Source organism: Papio anubis, chromosome 10 (genome assembly GCF_008728515.1).
Source record: "Papio anubis isolate 15944 chromosome 10, Panubis1.0, whole genome shotgun sequence".
NCBI classification, from domain to species: domain Eukaryota; kingdom Metazoa; phylum Chordata; class Mammalia; order Primates; family Cercopithecidae; genus Papio; species Papio anubis.
This window is the reverse complement of record NC_044985.1, coordinates 107,676,600-107,692,018: the sequence shown is the minus strand read 5'-3', so window position 1 is coordinate 107,692,018 and position 15,419 is coordinate 107,676,600. Positions and strand designations below refer to the sequence as shown.

Below are 15,419 nucleotides of genomic sequence, written 5' to 3'. Positions count from 1 at the left end.
AAAATGTCTGATTAAATATTGCTGCTAGATTTCAAAATGAGTTTCTTAGTTGCCTAATACCTCTGACAGGCTCTAATAAACTGCAGGAAAAGTCCTTTTTTTTGCAAAGGAAGTTGAGTCTATGGCTTAACTGAATTAGACTTGAGCAAAACTGAAAAAAAAATAGGAAAATGAACATGTTCTCAGTTTTTCTTTGTCTTAACTTGGCCAACTTATATTAGTAGTAACTTTGTCCTTTGTAGTAGCCAATATTGACACGAAGAAAGGACTGTGCCCTCCATAGCGTCATGACTACCTTTGCCCAACCTTTTCACCAACCTCTGGACCATTGAGAGACATGGTCCAAGGTACAACACATTCTAAATAGAGAATTTTCTCAGCAGTCAGGTATGTTCTGTAAATAAATCTGGATGATGAAACTTCTGCTTGGAGCCTTTAAAGCAGCCCTGGAGGCCAGGCGTGGTGGCTTATGCCCGTAATCCCAGCACTTTGGGAGGCCAAGGCGGGTGGATCACCTGAGGTCAGGAGTTCGAGACCAGCCTGGCCAACATGATGAAACCCCATCTCTACTAAAAATTCAAAATTAACCTGTAATCCCAGCTACTCAGGAGGCTGAGGCAGGAGAATCGCTTCAACCCGGGAAGTAGAGGTTGTGGTGAGCCGAGATCACACCACTGCACTCCAGCCTGGGCAACAAGAGCAAACTCCATCTCAAAAAAAAAAAAAAAAAAAAAAAAAGCAGCCCTGGGATGTACTGACATAAAGTGACACATAAACTTTAGCCCTTGATGTGAATCTTAGCAGCATCACCATCCTTACCTCCCGCTTCTTTTCTTCAACTGTTCTTGAAAAGAAAGCCATGTAGACAATGCCTGGACGTCACCAAAGTTCAAGCAGGGAGTCAACTCCGTGATGCCCAGTAGCCAGATAGAAGGCCTCCGTAGCTGCTAATTTCCTTGAGGCTTGGTCCTTAATGAGTGATTTTCCTCAGTTAAGATTTTTAATACACAGAGGACCCTCCCTAAGAAAAGAAAAAAGACTTCAGTGCATGCTTGATGGTTTGTTACTGAAGACCATTATCAAGTTTTCCAAAGAAGAGCTCTTGACAGTGGTCGCAGATACTGCTGATGCTGTCCACTGCTTTCTTAAGAGGTATTCCAGGGCTGTGGAGTTCGTTATAAAGACAGAGCAGTCAGTTATTCAGCAAACTACATCTCATCAGCTTGAGTCATCCTTTCAGGCACCTCTCTCCTCTGGTAGCACTTTCTCCTTTATACATATATTTCATTGTGCATGCAGCATTTAGATCCTGTAATAATTTTCACAAAAAGTTCGTAGTTCATTAGAGTTTTTTATTTTTCTGCCTTCTACCAACAGCCTGGGCAGGCTAGCCAGCTTCTCTGTCTTGGTAGTCCCTCAGTGAAATTGAGAGAGACCTTCTGGAACCCTAGTATAAAGATAACTATTATAAAAGGAACAGTAAAGCTTTATAATGCATGGGACATTTGAAGACTTCTTGAAAACCTGATCATAATTTATTGTGCCAAGCAGTGGCATCTCTTCTGTTACCCATGTCTGCATGTACTGTGGATGCATAACCTTGGTTCTCACACTAAATTCTCACCTTGAGATATGAAGTAACCGATGTCTTAGTGAAGGTGTTTATGGAGCCTGTCTGATAAATTTACTTTGGAAATTTTGGCAGCAGGGTAGAGGTAGATGGGACATCCTGGGCCTCTGAGCCCACCTGTTACCCAACCTGCCCCAGTCTCCCAAAAAGACTTGTTAGGCTAATTCCTTACTTTCCAGTGACCCAGAGATAGATCTGAGAGCTGGAAGTAGCAACAGCCTGAGGAACGCATATCAGTGCAGGGAAATGTTTTGTTATCATTGTGGAAAATGTTGTTAATACTATGGCTCTTATGCTTCCCACTCTTCCCTTCTTTCATAATTAGCATTTTGGTCATAGCTTAATCTCCCTGAGTCCTTAATCTTGAAGTTCATTCTCATTAGAATAGAGACAGAGACTGAGATGGATTTTGTCCCAAATTTAGTTCAGTTACTCCTTGACTTGCATTTCCCCCAAATATTTAGTACAACTTTCTAATGAATTTCTCTCCCAGAGCACCAAAACCTTAGCAGTAGAAATGTGTGTGCTCTCTTGGCTGTTAGATCTTGAGCAAGTGGCGGTGGATCTCTCTGTCTTCAGCCCTTTTTAACTTGGCTTAACTGTCCCCTCCTGAAGGAGCTTCTAGATCAGGAAGGAGGAACTTGAAAGAACAGACACAGCTTCGCAGTGGGTAGTCGACACCTGCATGTTTGTATCTGCACATGTTCAGTGTATTACTTCTAGATGCTTCTTTATTGCTTCTATTTGGACCTGTATCTGCTGATAAAACTGCAGATACACCACAAGAAGAAAACAGAGTGAACGAATTGTGAAAAATAACTGCTTGTCTGTTTTAGAATGACTTTTTATTTCAAAATTAAATTTAGAATACGAAAAGCAGAATGCCATGTTAGTTCTAAAAACTATCTGCAGATTATCCAATTTAGGATGTCTTAGTGGTTATATCCACCAATTTAAACTTTTTCCTGTGACTTGACAGAGTGATCAATAAGCCAAGCCTTATTATACTGGTATATGCAGTCCAATTGTGTTCTTTCTATAACATTACCTCACATAAAAAAATAACTTTCAGACTGCTTTAGCTGAAGAAAAATGGTAACTCTTGGCTTCTATCTTTACTGTGTGCTTCGTGCCTTTTTTTTGGTAATATAATTTTATGAAACCATCACAACAGCTATGCAAGGCAGATAATATTTTTACTGTTTTGTGAACAAGCAAGCTGAGGTTAGAAGGGTTAAGTTGATTTCTTGTCATTGGAATTCCAATCTATGTTCATCTATGACTCCAAACCTATGCTTCCCACCACAGTGATGGGTAGGTCCACGAACTTTTTATGCAAAGGGCCAGACAGTAAACATTTGGACTACGTGGGCCAATCTCTGTGGCACTTACTCAAATCTGCCTTCCTAGCATGCAAGCAGTCATAAATAAGACATAAATATGGCATGTGAGCAATCATAAGTTATACATAAATGTAGCATGCAAGCAATCATAAATGAAAGGTCTGTGTTCCAAAGGAAAAAAAAAAACTATTAACAAAATATGCAGTCAGCTGAATTTGGCCCTGTGGTATGATCCAAAGTTTTAAACATTTGATTTTGGACTGCAATGATGGCTTTTTAAAAGTTCATTGACTTCGCTGGGCATGGTGGCTCATGCCTGTAATCCCAGCACTTTGGGAAGCCGAGGCAGGCTGATCATTTGAGATCGGGAGTTCGAGACTGGCCTGGCCAACGTGGTGAAACCCCGTCTCTACTAAAAATACAAGAATTAGCCTGGTGTGGTGGTGGGTGCCTGTAATCCCAGCTACTTGGGAGGCTGAGACATGAGAATCGCTTGAACCCAGGAGGCGGAGGTTGCAGTGAGCTGAGATTGCACCACTGCACTACAGCCTGGGTGACAGAGCGAGACACCATCTCAAAAAAAAAAAAAAAAAAAAAAAAGTTACCTGATTTGAAAGATGATTCCTGTTTTGCTTTATATCCAACTCCTCCCCTTCTATATTACATTTATATTGCTTATCTCAATTAGAAACCTCCTTTCCAGGGAGAGACCGAGGATATCACTATATAAAACAAAACAAACTAAGGAAACCCTTTTTTTCTTTTTCAAACGTTATAATTGTCTAGCTTCATAAAATTACCCAGCACTTCGTAATTTTTACACAAAAGAGGGATTTTACATATTTATGTTGTTTATTATAGGATTAGGCATTAAAAAAATTGAAAAGAAGCTTAAAACTAATGCATTTAGTGCCATCTAGAAAGCAAGCAAAAATGATGACAGTGAATCTCTGAACGCATCAAAGCATGATTTGATTTGTCAAAGATAAGTGTATGCATGGTTATTAAAGAGCATTTTGATAGTATAAAGATATGTGTGTGTGTATATATATATGTATATATATCATATACATGATTGTTCTTTTCATCCCAAACATCAGTATGGTGGATAAGGAGTATACAGGCTCATAGTCAATTCTAATTGTTTTGTGCACAATTTCCGTATGTACCTTTCAGAGTCAAATACACGGTTCTTGGATGCAACTGAAACAGTCTCTATGGTCTGATCATGCAGTTAGCTATGTTTTCGCTTTGGGGTACAATCCAGTATTGTAGTTTACTTCCTTTGGTGAGGATATCGGCCTACGAGAGAGAGAGAACTTTAAACTATATTCAAATGATGACTTCATTTAAAAGACATTTTTTCTTTTATCTTTTTTTTTTTTTTTTTTTTGGAGATGGAGTCTCACTGTGTTGCCCAGGCTGGTCTCAACTCCTGGCCTCAAGCAATCCTCCTGCCTTGGCCTCCCAAAGTGCTGAGATTATAGGCATGAGCCACCATACCCATTTGTCTTTTACAAGAAGTTCTATTCCAAAGTAAATTCAAATTTGTTTGTTTTGTTTTGTTTTTCCCTAGCATGCATTTCTTTGTTTTGGTTCTTCCGTTGCTAACTAAAATTCCTTAGGCTGAAACAAACCCAGATATATATTTTTTCAAATGTTCCAATTTATAAATCACTTTAATTCTAATTTTTGGTAAAAGGAGACAATTTAGAATTTCTCCTTTCTGAAACTCGTTCTCTAGCCTGTGATTTCTGGAAGCGGGTAGGTAGAACATGGAAAGAGTGTTTACATGAGGAGAGGCAGCTGTTCTCCCAGTCACATAAGACTGCTATGGACAAGGAAACCTGTCTGCACCTCACAACTCACATATGCCATATATCTGCACCTCACATATGCTCACTTATGCCATAGAATAGGAATTCTGGTGCTGGGAACCCATCTTTGCACAGATTCTAGCTACTCTTTGACATTTGATGGGAAGGGTGGCAGGGGCAGGATGACCTCCTGAGTGTTTTGGGCAGCAGATCACACACTGCAAGCCCTGGTCCCCAAGGCTTGCCAGACGACAGGTAGGACTTTCAGTCAGATGAAACTTCGTGCTGGCTTGCTTCACCCAGCATTATAGAAATAACTGAGAAGATTTGTGAAAATAAGGTTTTAAACTAAGGCAACAGAGAGAACTTTAATAACGTTTTCAATTTACGTAATTTTTAGAAAACATTTTTACTCTCTCTCTGTGAACCTAAACTGTATAGTTCTTAATCAGTCACTTTGAAGAATGACTTAAAGTGCTTAGCTTTGCTGGTAATGTGCTCTTTGTCTTTCTGGCAGCTCCTTGCTCTGCTATGGCTTACCATCATGACAGCAGACGGATATTTGTGGGCCAGGATAATGGAGCTGTAATGGTAGGTAGCTTTTAGAATGTATTTATTATTTTCTTTATATTGACCTCCCATGTCCCTTATTGGCCAGTTAACTTTGGATTAACAATGGATGCTTGATTGTTTGGCATGAAAAATGTTTAATTTAGGCCAGGCACGGTGGTTCACATCTGTAATCCCAACACTTTAGGAGGCTGAGGCGGACTGATCACTTGAACCCAGGAGTTTGAAGCCAGCCTGGGTAACACAGTGAGACCTCATCTCTACGAAAAATCAAAAAAATTAGTTGGTAGTGGTGCATGCCTGTGGTCCCAGCTACTTAGGAGACTGAGGTGGGAGGATGGCTTGAGCCCAGGAGGTCAAGGCTGCAGCTAGCTGAGATTGCACCACTGCACTTTTGCCTGGGCAGCAGAGGGAAACCATGTCTCAAAAGAAAAAAAAAAAAGTTTAATTCAGTATAGATATTAGGTCAAAAATGGATTAAATTGTTGCTTCATTTTAAACTAGTTCCTTGGAACTCAGAATGCTGTTGTAATTGATAGCTGGATGCTCAGGCTGACCCACAGATCATAGCCTTCTTAGAGTGAATATGTCACCTACAGCAATCCACATCCCTCAGCCGTGATGGTGGAGAGCCTCTGTGTATGTGTGTGTGTGTATGTGTGTGTGTGTGTGTGTAGCCATTCAGCCAGCAACTCACAGAACTCTGTAAGGCAATACTTCTCAAACTATCTTTGGTAAAGGACATGATATTTAAGTTTTTAGTCTATTATAGATTGGCATTTTTGTGGGTCAAATTGTATGCATATATTTATTTTTTCTTAATTGAAATATAACTTATATAACATAATTATATTTATCATTTTAAAGTATATAATTCTGTGGTCTTGTAGTATATTCATAAGATTGTGCAACCATTACCATTCTCTAATTCCAGAATATTTTCATCACCCCTCCCTGCAAAAAAATCCCATACCCATTAGCAGTGACTCTCCATTGCCCCTTCCCCCAGCTCCTGGAAATCACTAATTTACTGAATCCAAGGATTTGCCTATTTTAGACACTTTAGATAAATAGATTCATACAGTACGTGTGGCCTTTTATGTTGTCTTTCACTTAGCATGATGATTTCAAGGTTCATGCCTGTTTGAATTAATTCACTCTTTTGGCCGTGGAATAGTATTTTATACTGCACTTGGTTTATCCCTTTATTAGTTGATAGACATTTGGGTTGTTTTCACTTTTTGGCTGTTATCAATAAGGTTACTATGAAAATTCATGTACATGTTTTTTGTACATATTCCGGCTCTCCAAATCCTTGCTAACACTTGTCACTTTCTGCTTGTTTTGTTTTGTTTTGTTTTTGTTATGGTCGTCCTGGTGGATGTGAAATGGTACTAGATTGTGGTTTTGATTCGCCTTTTCCTAATCACTAGTAATGGTGAGGATCTTCTTAGGTACTTGTTGGTCATTTATATCTTCTTTGGAGAAATATCTGTTTAAGTCCTTTGCCCATTTTTAATAGAGTATTTTTTAATTGTTGAGTTGTAAGAGTTTTTTCTGTATGTTAGATACTAGACCCTTATATATGTTCTGCAAATATCTTCTCCTAAGAGCTGCCTTTTAACTTTATTTTTAAAGTTTAGTGAAGTCCAATTTATTTATTTATTTATTTTGGCTACTTAAGCTTTAGATACCATATCTAAGAAGCCATTGCCTAATCCAAGGTCATTTATACCTATGAAGATAAGTATAAATCAAGATTTACACCTGTATTTTCTTCTGAGAGTTTTATAGTTTAGCTTTATATTTAGATCTTTGGTTTATTGTAAGTTAATTCTTACATGTGGTATCACAGAGGGGTTCCACATTTATTCTTTCGTATGTGGACATCCAGTTATCCCAGCACCAATTGTTGAAAAGACTATTTTTTTCCCATTTAATTTTCTTGGCATCTTTGTCACAGAGCCAGCCAGCAGAGAGCCAGGGAAGTTTCCAGAAGTCAGTGTCCAGAAGACCCAAGTGAGAAGGATCTCTGTGCATCAGAGGACTCAGAGGAGGTTATAGTGGCTTGCTGGTGCGGGGCGATAGGGAGGCACCCTAGGAAGATTGGAGAAGTGGGCAGAGGCCGCCAGGTCGTGCAGGGTATTGTAGGTCTGGGTAAAGCTTTAAATTTTAATGTAATTGTAGTGAGAAGCTGTTAAAGTGTTTTCAGCAGATGAATAGCATGATATAATTTACATTTTTCAAAGATCCCTCTAGCTGCTGGGTGGAAAACGGATTGAGGGGCGGCCAGAGTGGCGGTGGGATAATCGGGCTGTTTTAGCGGTCTGGGTGAAAGGACAGTGGCCATGAAGGAGGACAAGTGGATGGACTTGAGATAAGTCTTGGAGACATCTGAGATAAGTTGACTGTGTAGAGGAGAGGAAGAGAAGTCGGGTGACAGCCAGATTTTTGGCTTGAGCAGTTGGGTAGGAAGTAGTATTGTTTCCTGAGAAGGGTAAGGCTGGGCTGGGGAGGCAGTTGGAGGGAGGGGGACAGTGAGAGCCAGCCTCGTTTGAGATACCGGTGAGCTTCTGACTGACCATGTGAAGTTGGCACAGGATAAACAAAACTGGAGCCCCGGAGAGGTCTGGGCAGAGGACATCATCATCAGGTCATTTTTCAAGCCACAAGAATGATTGAGTAGCTGGGGAGGGAATGAAAGAAGTCGGGGCCCAGACCTGAGGCCTAAATAATGACAGCGTTTTGGAGTAGAGTCGAAGGGGAGGCCAGCCAGGGAGGAGGGGAAGTGATGATCCTTGAGTGTGACTTTAAGGGGCCCAGACCACCTTATGTAAGCTGAGTTTCCTGACCTTGCGTAGTCACACCAGTCATTGAGCGGACTTAACTAAAATACAGATTCCCAGCTCTGTGCCAGACCCAGAGCTTCGGAATCACTAGGGAGGGACCTGGGGATCTGTATAATAAGTAGTAAGTCCTCTAGGTGAACCCAAGGATCAAGTGCTTTAGGGAAACTACATGGTTTCGCTAATGAGGAACAGGAGCAGGTTTCTGGTTTTTGTCAGCTCAGAAATGTGTAGCAGGCTTTGAAGGGACAAGGCTGAAAGTACGGGTGCCAGTTAGGAGGCTGCCTCCAGATCCCAGTGTGAGATCGTGAAACACCGGGGTGGGGAGGAGAAGAGGCTGTGGCCTCAAGAACTGTCTGGGAAGCAGGGCTGGGTGTTTGAATAAAGGTGCGTGTTGCAATAGAGAGCCGCTTTAAGATGACTTTCAGGTTTCTAGCCAGGAGTTAGCTGCTTCAGAGACTGAAAAGATGCTGATCTTTTTTGGGGAAAGGTGATGAGTTAAGTTTTGAGAACTGAACTTGGGTGTGTGTGCCTGAACCTCAGGGTTCGGTCTGGGCAGGGGTTGGGAGTTCCCTGAATGTAGACGTCAGTGGAAACTACAACGGTGGCTGCCGTGAACTAGACAGAGCTGGTAGATTGAGAAAAGCAGAAGGCCAAGGTCACATTCCTAGGGAAATGTCAATATTTAAAGAAAAGCCAGAGGGCTGGGAGCCTAAAGGAGAGACAGGAAGAATAGGCAAAGAGGGAGGAGAGCCAGCCAGGACAGTGCAGCCACGGAAGCCGGAGGGCAGTGAGTTTCAGGGAGGAGGTGAGTAAAGGTGTCAAGAGCAGGAGGGAGAGGATGAAATTAGGCCTGGGCAGTGCTCTTGGGATGGCTCTTAGAAGGCAGCTGCTGATAACAAGAAGAGCCTTTCCATGCAGTGGGGTAGCCCTGGTGAGCCATGGACTGAAGTGTGACTGGGAGATGAGGGAGCCAGAGAGCCTGAGGGTAACCAGGGTGGGCTGATCATTAGAGAAGCTTTTGGCTGAGAAGGGGACAACAGAAGTAGAAGTATAGTTATGAGAGTTTCTTTTTTTTTTTTTTTTACTGAAAGCAGCAGCCTTGGACCAGGTGTGGTGGCTCATGCCGATAATCTCAGCCCTGTGGGAGGCTGAGGCAGGAGGATTGATCCCAGGAGTTGGAGACCAACCTGGGCAATATAGTGAGACCTCATTTCTACAAAAATTAAAAAAATAGCTTATTGTGGTGGCATAACCATGTAGCCCCACTACTCAGGAGGCTGAGGTGGGAGGATCACTTGAGCCTGGGAAGTGGAGGTTGCAGTGAGCAGAGATTGCACCACTGCACTCCAGCCTGAATGGCAGAACAAGACCCTGTCTCAAAAGAAGGGAAAAAAAAAAAAAAAAAAGAAAAAGCAGCAGCAGCCTTAATGTAAGGGTCAAGAAGAAAGATCCAGTAGAAGGGACAGGCTCCCTGCCCATGCAGTTCACACAGCAGCGGGTGGCCGGCAAGGGTGCTGGAAATGCATGACAAAGTAGTGAATGCCAAAGCTCTCCGTTTTAGCCTTCAGTAAATTTTATGGGAATATCATGATGATGTGCATGCACATATATAATGAGAAGCCACTAAGTACAAGCTTCACATAGTGCAGTAGTGCAGTGTTGGTGCATTTATCTCCCTAGAGACCCTTTTTGTGGCCTTCAGTTCAAGGGGAGACTGTCATTATAGGATGGCACATAAGAACTGTTACAGTTGTTCAATGGAAAGGGGCAAGGCAAATCCAATTTAACATTAGTCAGCAGTTGATCAATTGCTCTTCCACTGAATACAGATGAATATATACCGTGCTGATACATTTTTCTACTTTGCAAAAACAAGATGGAGAACAAGTAATCTGTATTCTTTTGTGTGCTTTTTTCCCCCCTCACTCTGGTCTGTCAGCAATTCATAATATCCATGTCAATTTAGCATTGATCAATAATAGTATTCTTGGCTGGGCGCAGTGGCTTATGCCTATAATCCCAGCACTTTGGGAGGCCAACGCGGGTGGATCACTTGAGACCACGAGTTCAAGACCAGGCTGGCCAGCATGGTGAAACCCCCATCTGTACTAAAAATACAAGAAAAATTAGCCAGGTGTGGTGGCACACACCTTTAGTCCCAGTTACTCAGGACTCTGAGGCACAAGAATCGCTTGAATCCAGGAGACGGAGGTTACAGTGAGCTGAGATTGCATCACTGTACTCCAACCTGGGTGACAGAGCGAGACTCTGTCTCAAAATAATAATAATATAATAATAATAATGGTAGTACTAGTAATTAGTGATTTTTCTTTAGAGTTTTATTTTCATAGTTTTATGTTGAGGTTGATTTTTTTCCCCAATAAAACATATGTACTTTAAATTTCTTTTCCAAGTTATAAAGGATTACATCTATAGAAAATTTGGGGCCAGGTGCAGTGGCTCACGCCTGTAATCCCAGCACTTTGGGAGCCCGAGGTGAGTGGATCACCTGAGGTCAGGAGTTCGAGACCATCCTGGCCAACATGGTGAAACCCCATCTCTACTAAAAATACAAAAATTAGCTGGGCGTGGTTGTGCACTCCTGTAATCCCAGCTACTCGGGAGCCTGAGGCAGGAGAACCGCTTGAACCTGGGAAGCAGACGTTGCAGTGAGCCGAGGAAGCAACAAGAGCGAAACTCTGTCTATAAATAAATAAATAAATAAATAAATAAATAAAAAAAATTTGGAAAACACAGGAGTATAAAAAGAAGCCAAAAACCACCTACAATCTCAACACTTCTTTTTTGTTGTTGTTGTGTGTGTTTGTATATTAAATAGGTGTACTTTCCCCCACTAAATTGCTGAGCTACCCAGCGCCTTGTTTTTACTTTGCTGAGAGCTCTGTTAGTGAGGGGTCTTTGCAGTTTTGCTTTAATATGCAGTGTCTTGAGGGGTTTTTTGTGTCCCTAAGAGAATACAGTTTTGTAGTAGGAGGGAGAAGGAATACGGAGTGCTGATTTGGGCAGGAAGAAGTGGACACAAATCCCATGCTGGTCAGCAGCACTTACTTTTATTCAATTAGGTCTGTTCTCCCAAAGCGATGTTGGCCTGAGGACAGGTCTGATGAAAGAAGCAATTCATATCATTCCTAAATAACTCGTATTAAGTCCCAGGTCTTGTGAGAATCATTTTTGGATTTTACTTCGTTTTTGAAAGTTAAGTTTCTGTTGTTTTATAAAACCGTAACTCTTTTAAAATTTTTTATTTTGTGCATTTGCTTTTAGGAATTTCACGTTTCTGAAGATTTTAATAAAATGAACTTTATCAAGACCTACCCAGGTAATTATAATACATATTATCTTGCATACACATACATGTAGACATACACAAAACTAGAACATCATCTCTTATGGTGAAAATTAGATTTTCACATTAACTTGTTAGTTTTGTTAACCCCACAATGAGAGAGACTGTTGTCTTTTAGTGATATTTCAGCTTTTTCTTGCTCATTAGCATTTAAAATTTTGTATATCAGGCACATTATCAGATTTAATTAACCATTCTTTTATCATTGGATATGTGTACCGCTTCCATTTTTTTGATAACACACACTACTCTTCATACATGTATGTGTGTGTATATAACTGTGAGTGTGTGTACAATTTTTTGATATGTGTATACACGTGTGTGTGTGTGTGTGTATTTTGAACAAGTGTATACACATATGTGGAGGGGTATTCTTGACTGTTATTCTGACTCTAATCCTATAATGCATTTGTTTCATTTTGTTTTGTTTAAATAGAGACGAGATCTCAGTATGTTGCCCAGGCTGGTCTCGAACTCCTGAGCTTAAGTGACCCTGCCACCTCAGTCTCCCAAAGTGCTAGAATTCAGGTGTGAGCCACCACACCTAGCCAAATCTGTAATTCTGATTATTTAAGACAAATCCCTAAGTGCTCAGTGAGGAATTTTTTTTTTTTTTTTTTTTAAAGACAAATTCCTACAAAGTGGAATAACCAGGTCAGACATTAAAAAGTTTTTTAAATGCCCTAGATTTACTTTGCAAACTGCTTCACAGCAATAGTGCAGGTTTTTACAGTCCTGCGAATGGCGACTGAGAATACGTGTTCATGACGTCTTCACAACATTGCTGCCTTATAATTTCTTTTTCCTGTTTAATAGTCAAGAAAGGTCGCAATTTGAAAATGATTTAAGCTTTATTTAATGTTGACCACTTGTCATATTTTCTGAATGTCTGTTTATGATTTTGTGCGTATTCCCAGGTAGGTGTAGTGTTTTCTAACTGATTTGTAAGCACTTTTCACTACAAAGCTATCAATACTTTGTGGCATCTGTGACATATACCTTTTTTTCAGTTTTTACTTTATTTAGTAAATTTCAGTATTTTAAAACTTAACAAAAGCAAGATCCCAATGACAACTTCAGATTGAAGTTGCAAAACTAAAGCGTTTTGATTAAGTTGTGGATTCCCGTCAGACCAATTAGCTGATTCCCAGAAACTTCACCAGAAGACGTAACATGTAGCCTCATTTTATTCACTGTATACTTCTAAATTTTATATTTAATGCTTGTGGATAAAGGTAAGAATTAGAGTGTAGATGTTTTACATACATGTTCATCTTGGTGAAATGTGGTCTAATGATAGGATACTTTATTAAGAAGGCCAAATTGCTTTTTCCTACGTATTGTTTCACCTGTTCCAAATTTAAAATAGGAGAAAAGCGTCCAGGTGCAGTGGCTCACCCCTGTAATCCCAGCACTTTGGGAGGCCGAGGCAGGTGCATCACTTGAGGTCAGGAGTTTGAGGCCAGCCTGGCCAACGAGGTGAAACCCCATCTCTACTAAAAATAACAAAAATTAGCCGGGTGTGATAGCGCATGCCTGTAGTCCCAGCTACTCAGGAGACTGAGGCAGGAGAACTGCTTGAACCCGGGAGGTGGAGGTTGCAGGGAACCGAGATCGCACCACTGCGCTCCAGCCTGGGCAACAGAGCGAGATTCCGTCTCAAAAATAAATAAATAAAATAGGAGAACAGTGATGCAACCATGCCCATACATTTGCCCTTGGAGTATGTTGGTCAGGGAAACTGTTTTGTGACAATGAATGATAACACTTTCCAATCCTGCATTGAGTAATGTATTACTAGCATGATGGTGTTATTGTAACACCAGAAACAACTTTGAATTCTCAGCTATCATGCATGAGTTTATCTTTAAAATAATCAAGAATCTGTAAGTTCCTTTACGAGGTATATACCTACTAGTTTGAAGACCTTTAAATGCCTGATTTGGAGACCCTTAAATGCCTGGTCAATGTTTTTGTCAAAAGGCAAATTCCTTAATAAATTATTTCACCTGGCCTGTTGTGGTAGCTCCCACCTGTAATCTTAGCACTTTGAGAAGCCAAGGAGTTTGAGACCAGCCTGGGCAACATAGACCATACCTCTGTGAAAAATTAGCCAGCCATGGTGGCACACACTGTAGTCCCAGCTACTTGGGAGGCTGAGGCGGGAGGGTCATTTGAGCCCAGGAGTTAGAGATTACAGTGAGCCATCATCAGACCACTGCACTCTAGCCTGGGCAACAGAATGAGACCCTGACCCCCCTTTAAAAAAAAAAAAAAAAAGAGTGTGTGTGTGTGTGTGTGTGTATTTTTCATCTGTCATTAAGGATGAAATTATTTCATACTCACATCTCATGTTATTTTTATCTATATTTTGGTTGTCAAAGTTCTTTTTTTGTTTATTTGTTTTTAGAAAGAGCCTCACTCTGTTGCCCACACTGGAGTGCAATGGTGCGATCTTAACTCACTGCAACCTCCGCCTCCAGGGTTCAGCCGATTCTCCTGCCTCAATCTCCCTAGTAGCTGGGATTATAGGTGCGAGCCACCATGGCCAGCTAATTTTTTGTATTTTTGGTAGAGACGGGGTTTCACCATGTTGGCCAGGCTGGTCTTGAACTACTGGCCTCAAGTGATCCACCCGCCTCGGCCTCCCAAAATGCTGGAATTACAGGCATGAGCCACCATGCCCCGTCAGTTGTCGTAGTTCTTTATGGGCTATAAGGCAGCATAGGTTTCTTTTGCAGTGGTTCTTGGACCTTTATATTTCATTGACTAATAACATTTTAGAAAACTTTTAGAGGACTAATATAGGGATTGCTGTATTTTTTATTTTGCCAAGTGAGAGTTTAAAAACTAAAAATGAAGCAAAATAAGCATGACTATATCTCACCATAGTTTCACAAAAGAAAGGACATCTAAAAAATACAAAACAGCAGAAAGGATGTAATCTTAGAAATAGGATAGTTCTTCCCAGGAAAAAATAGTTGACTATTCACTACAGCATCTTTACCGCAAACTAGTTTAAACCCTATGACTATTTGGCCCGAGTTTAACAACTACAGGTTTAGTGGAAAAAGTGTTTTGAGTCAGACAGACCAAATTAATCTATCATTTATTAGACTTTGGGCATATATTGATATTGATATTTAATTTATATTTATAAATATTTAATAAATACATAATTTTGCTTCTCGGTTTTCTTATCTGAAAATCAGTATAATAATACACACCCTGTAAGTATTTATGCAAATTAAATATTAAAGCAGACAAAGCATTAGGCTCCACATCAGACGCTAAGACAGATCTTACAAGACATGGCCTACTCAAATTTAATATTTTTTTCAGTTTTAAATTTTTATTTCTTAATTAGAGACAGAGTCTCACTGTCTTACCCAGGCTGGAGTGCAGTGGTGCAAACATAGTTCGATGTAACCTCCAACTCCTGGGCTCAAGAGATCTCCCACCTCAGCCTGCTGAGTAGCTAGGACTACAGGCAAGTGCCACCATGCCCAGCTGGTTTAAAAAAATTTTTTTGTAGAGATGGGGTCTTGCTTTGTTGCCCAGGCTGGTCTCCAACTCCTGGCCTCAAATAGTCCTCCTGCCTCGGCCTCCCAAAGCGCTGGGGTTATAGGTGTTGAGCCACTGTGCCCAGCTGAATTTAAGATTAATAGCTCTCATAGCATCCTTTAAGTTTCAGAATCCTTCATGAGTATGTAATTGTTCAATGTAACCTTTTAGTGGTGGATGAATCTGACTTTCACGTAGACTTTTGGGGAGAGTCCCTCAGTTCTTCCTAAGCAGTCTGTACAGCTGAGAGCAAGGTCAGCAGTCTCTCTGTCTGGCCTT

General features: G+C 40.8%; 1 protein-coding gene across 2 annotated transcripts in view; it reads left to right on the top strand.

Annotated features, from left to right (window-relative positions):
* The window catches only part of WDFY1 (WD repeat and FYVE domain containing 1), a 71,208-nt gene that overhangs the window by 27,604 nt on the left and 28,185 nt on the right, over positions 1-15,419 (top strand). Inside the window, exons 3-4 of one of the 2 annotated variants that reach the window (XM_009183177.3) lie at positions 5,308-5,381; positions 11,495-11,549. The exons of the other annotated variant lie outside the window; for it this stretch is intronic. Of the exons in view, the coding sequence (XP_009181441.1) occupies positions 5,308-5,381; positions 11,495-11,549 (129 nt within the window). The remainder of the gene's footprint in view (positions 1-5,307; positions 5,382-11,494; positions 11,550-15,419) is intronic. 2 annotated transcript variants of the gene reach the window in all.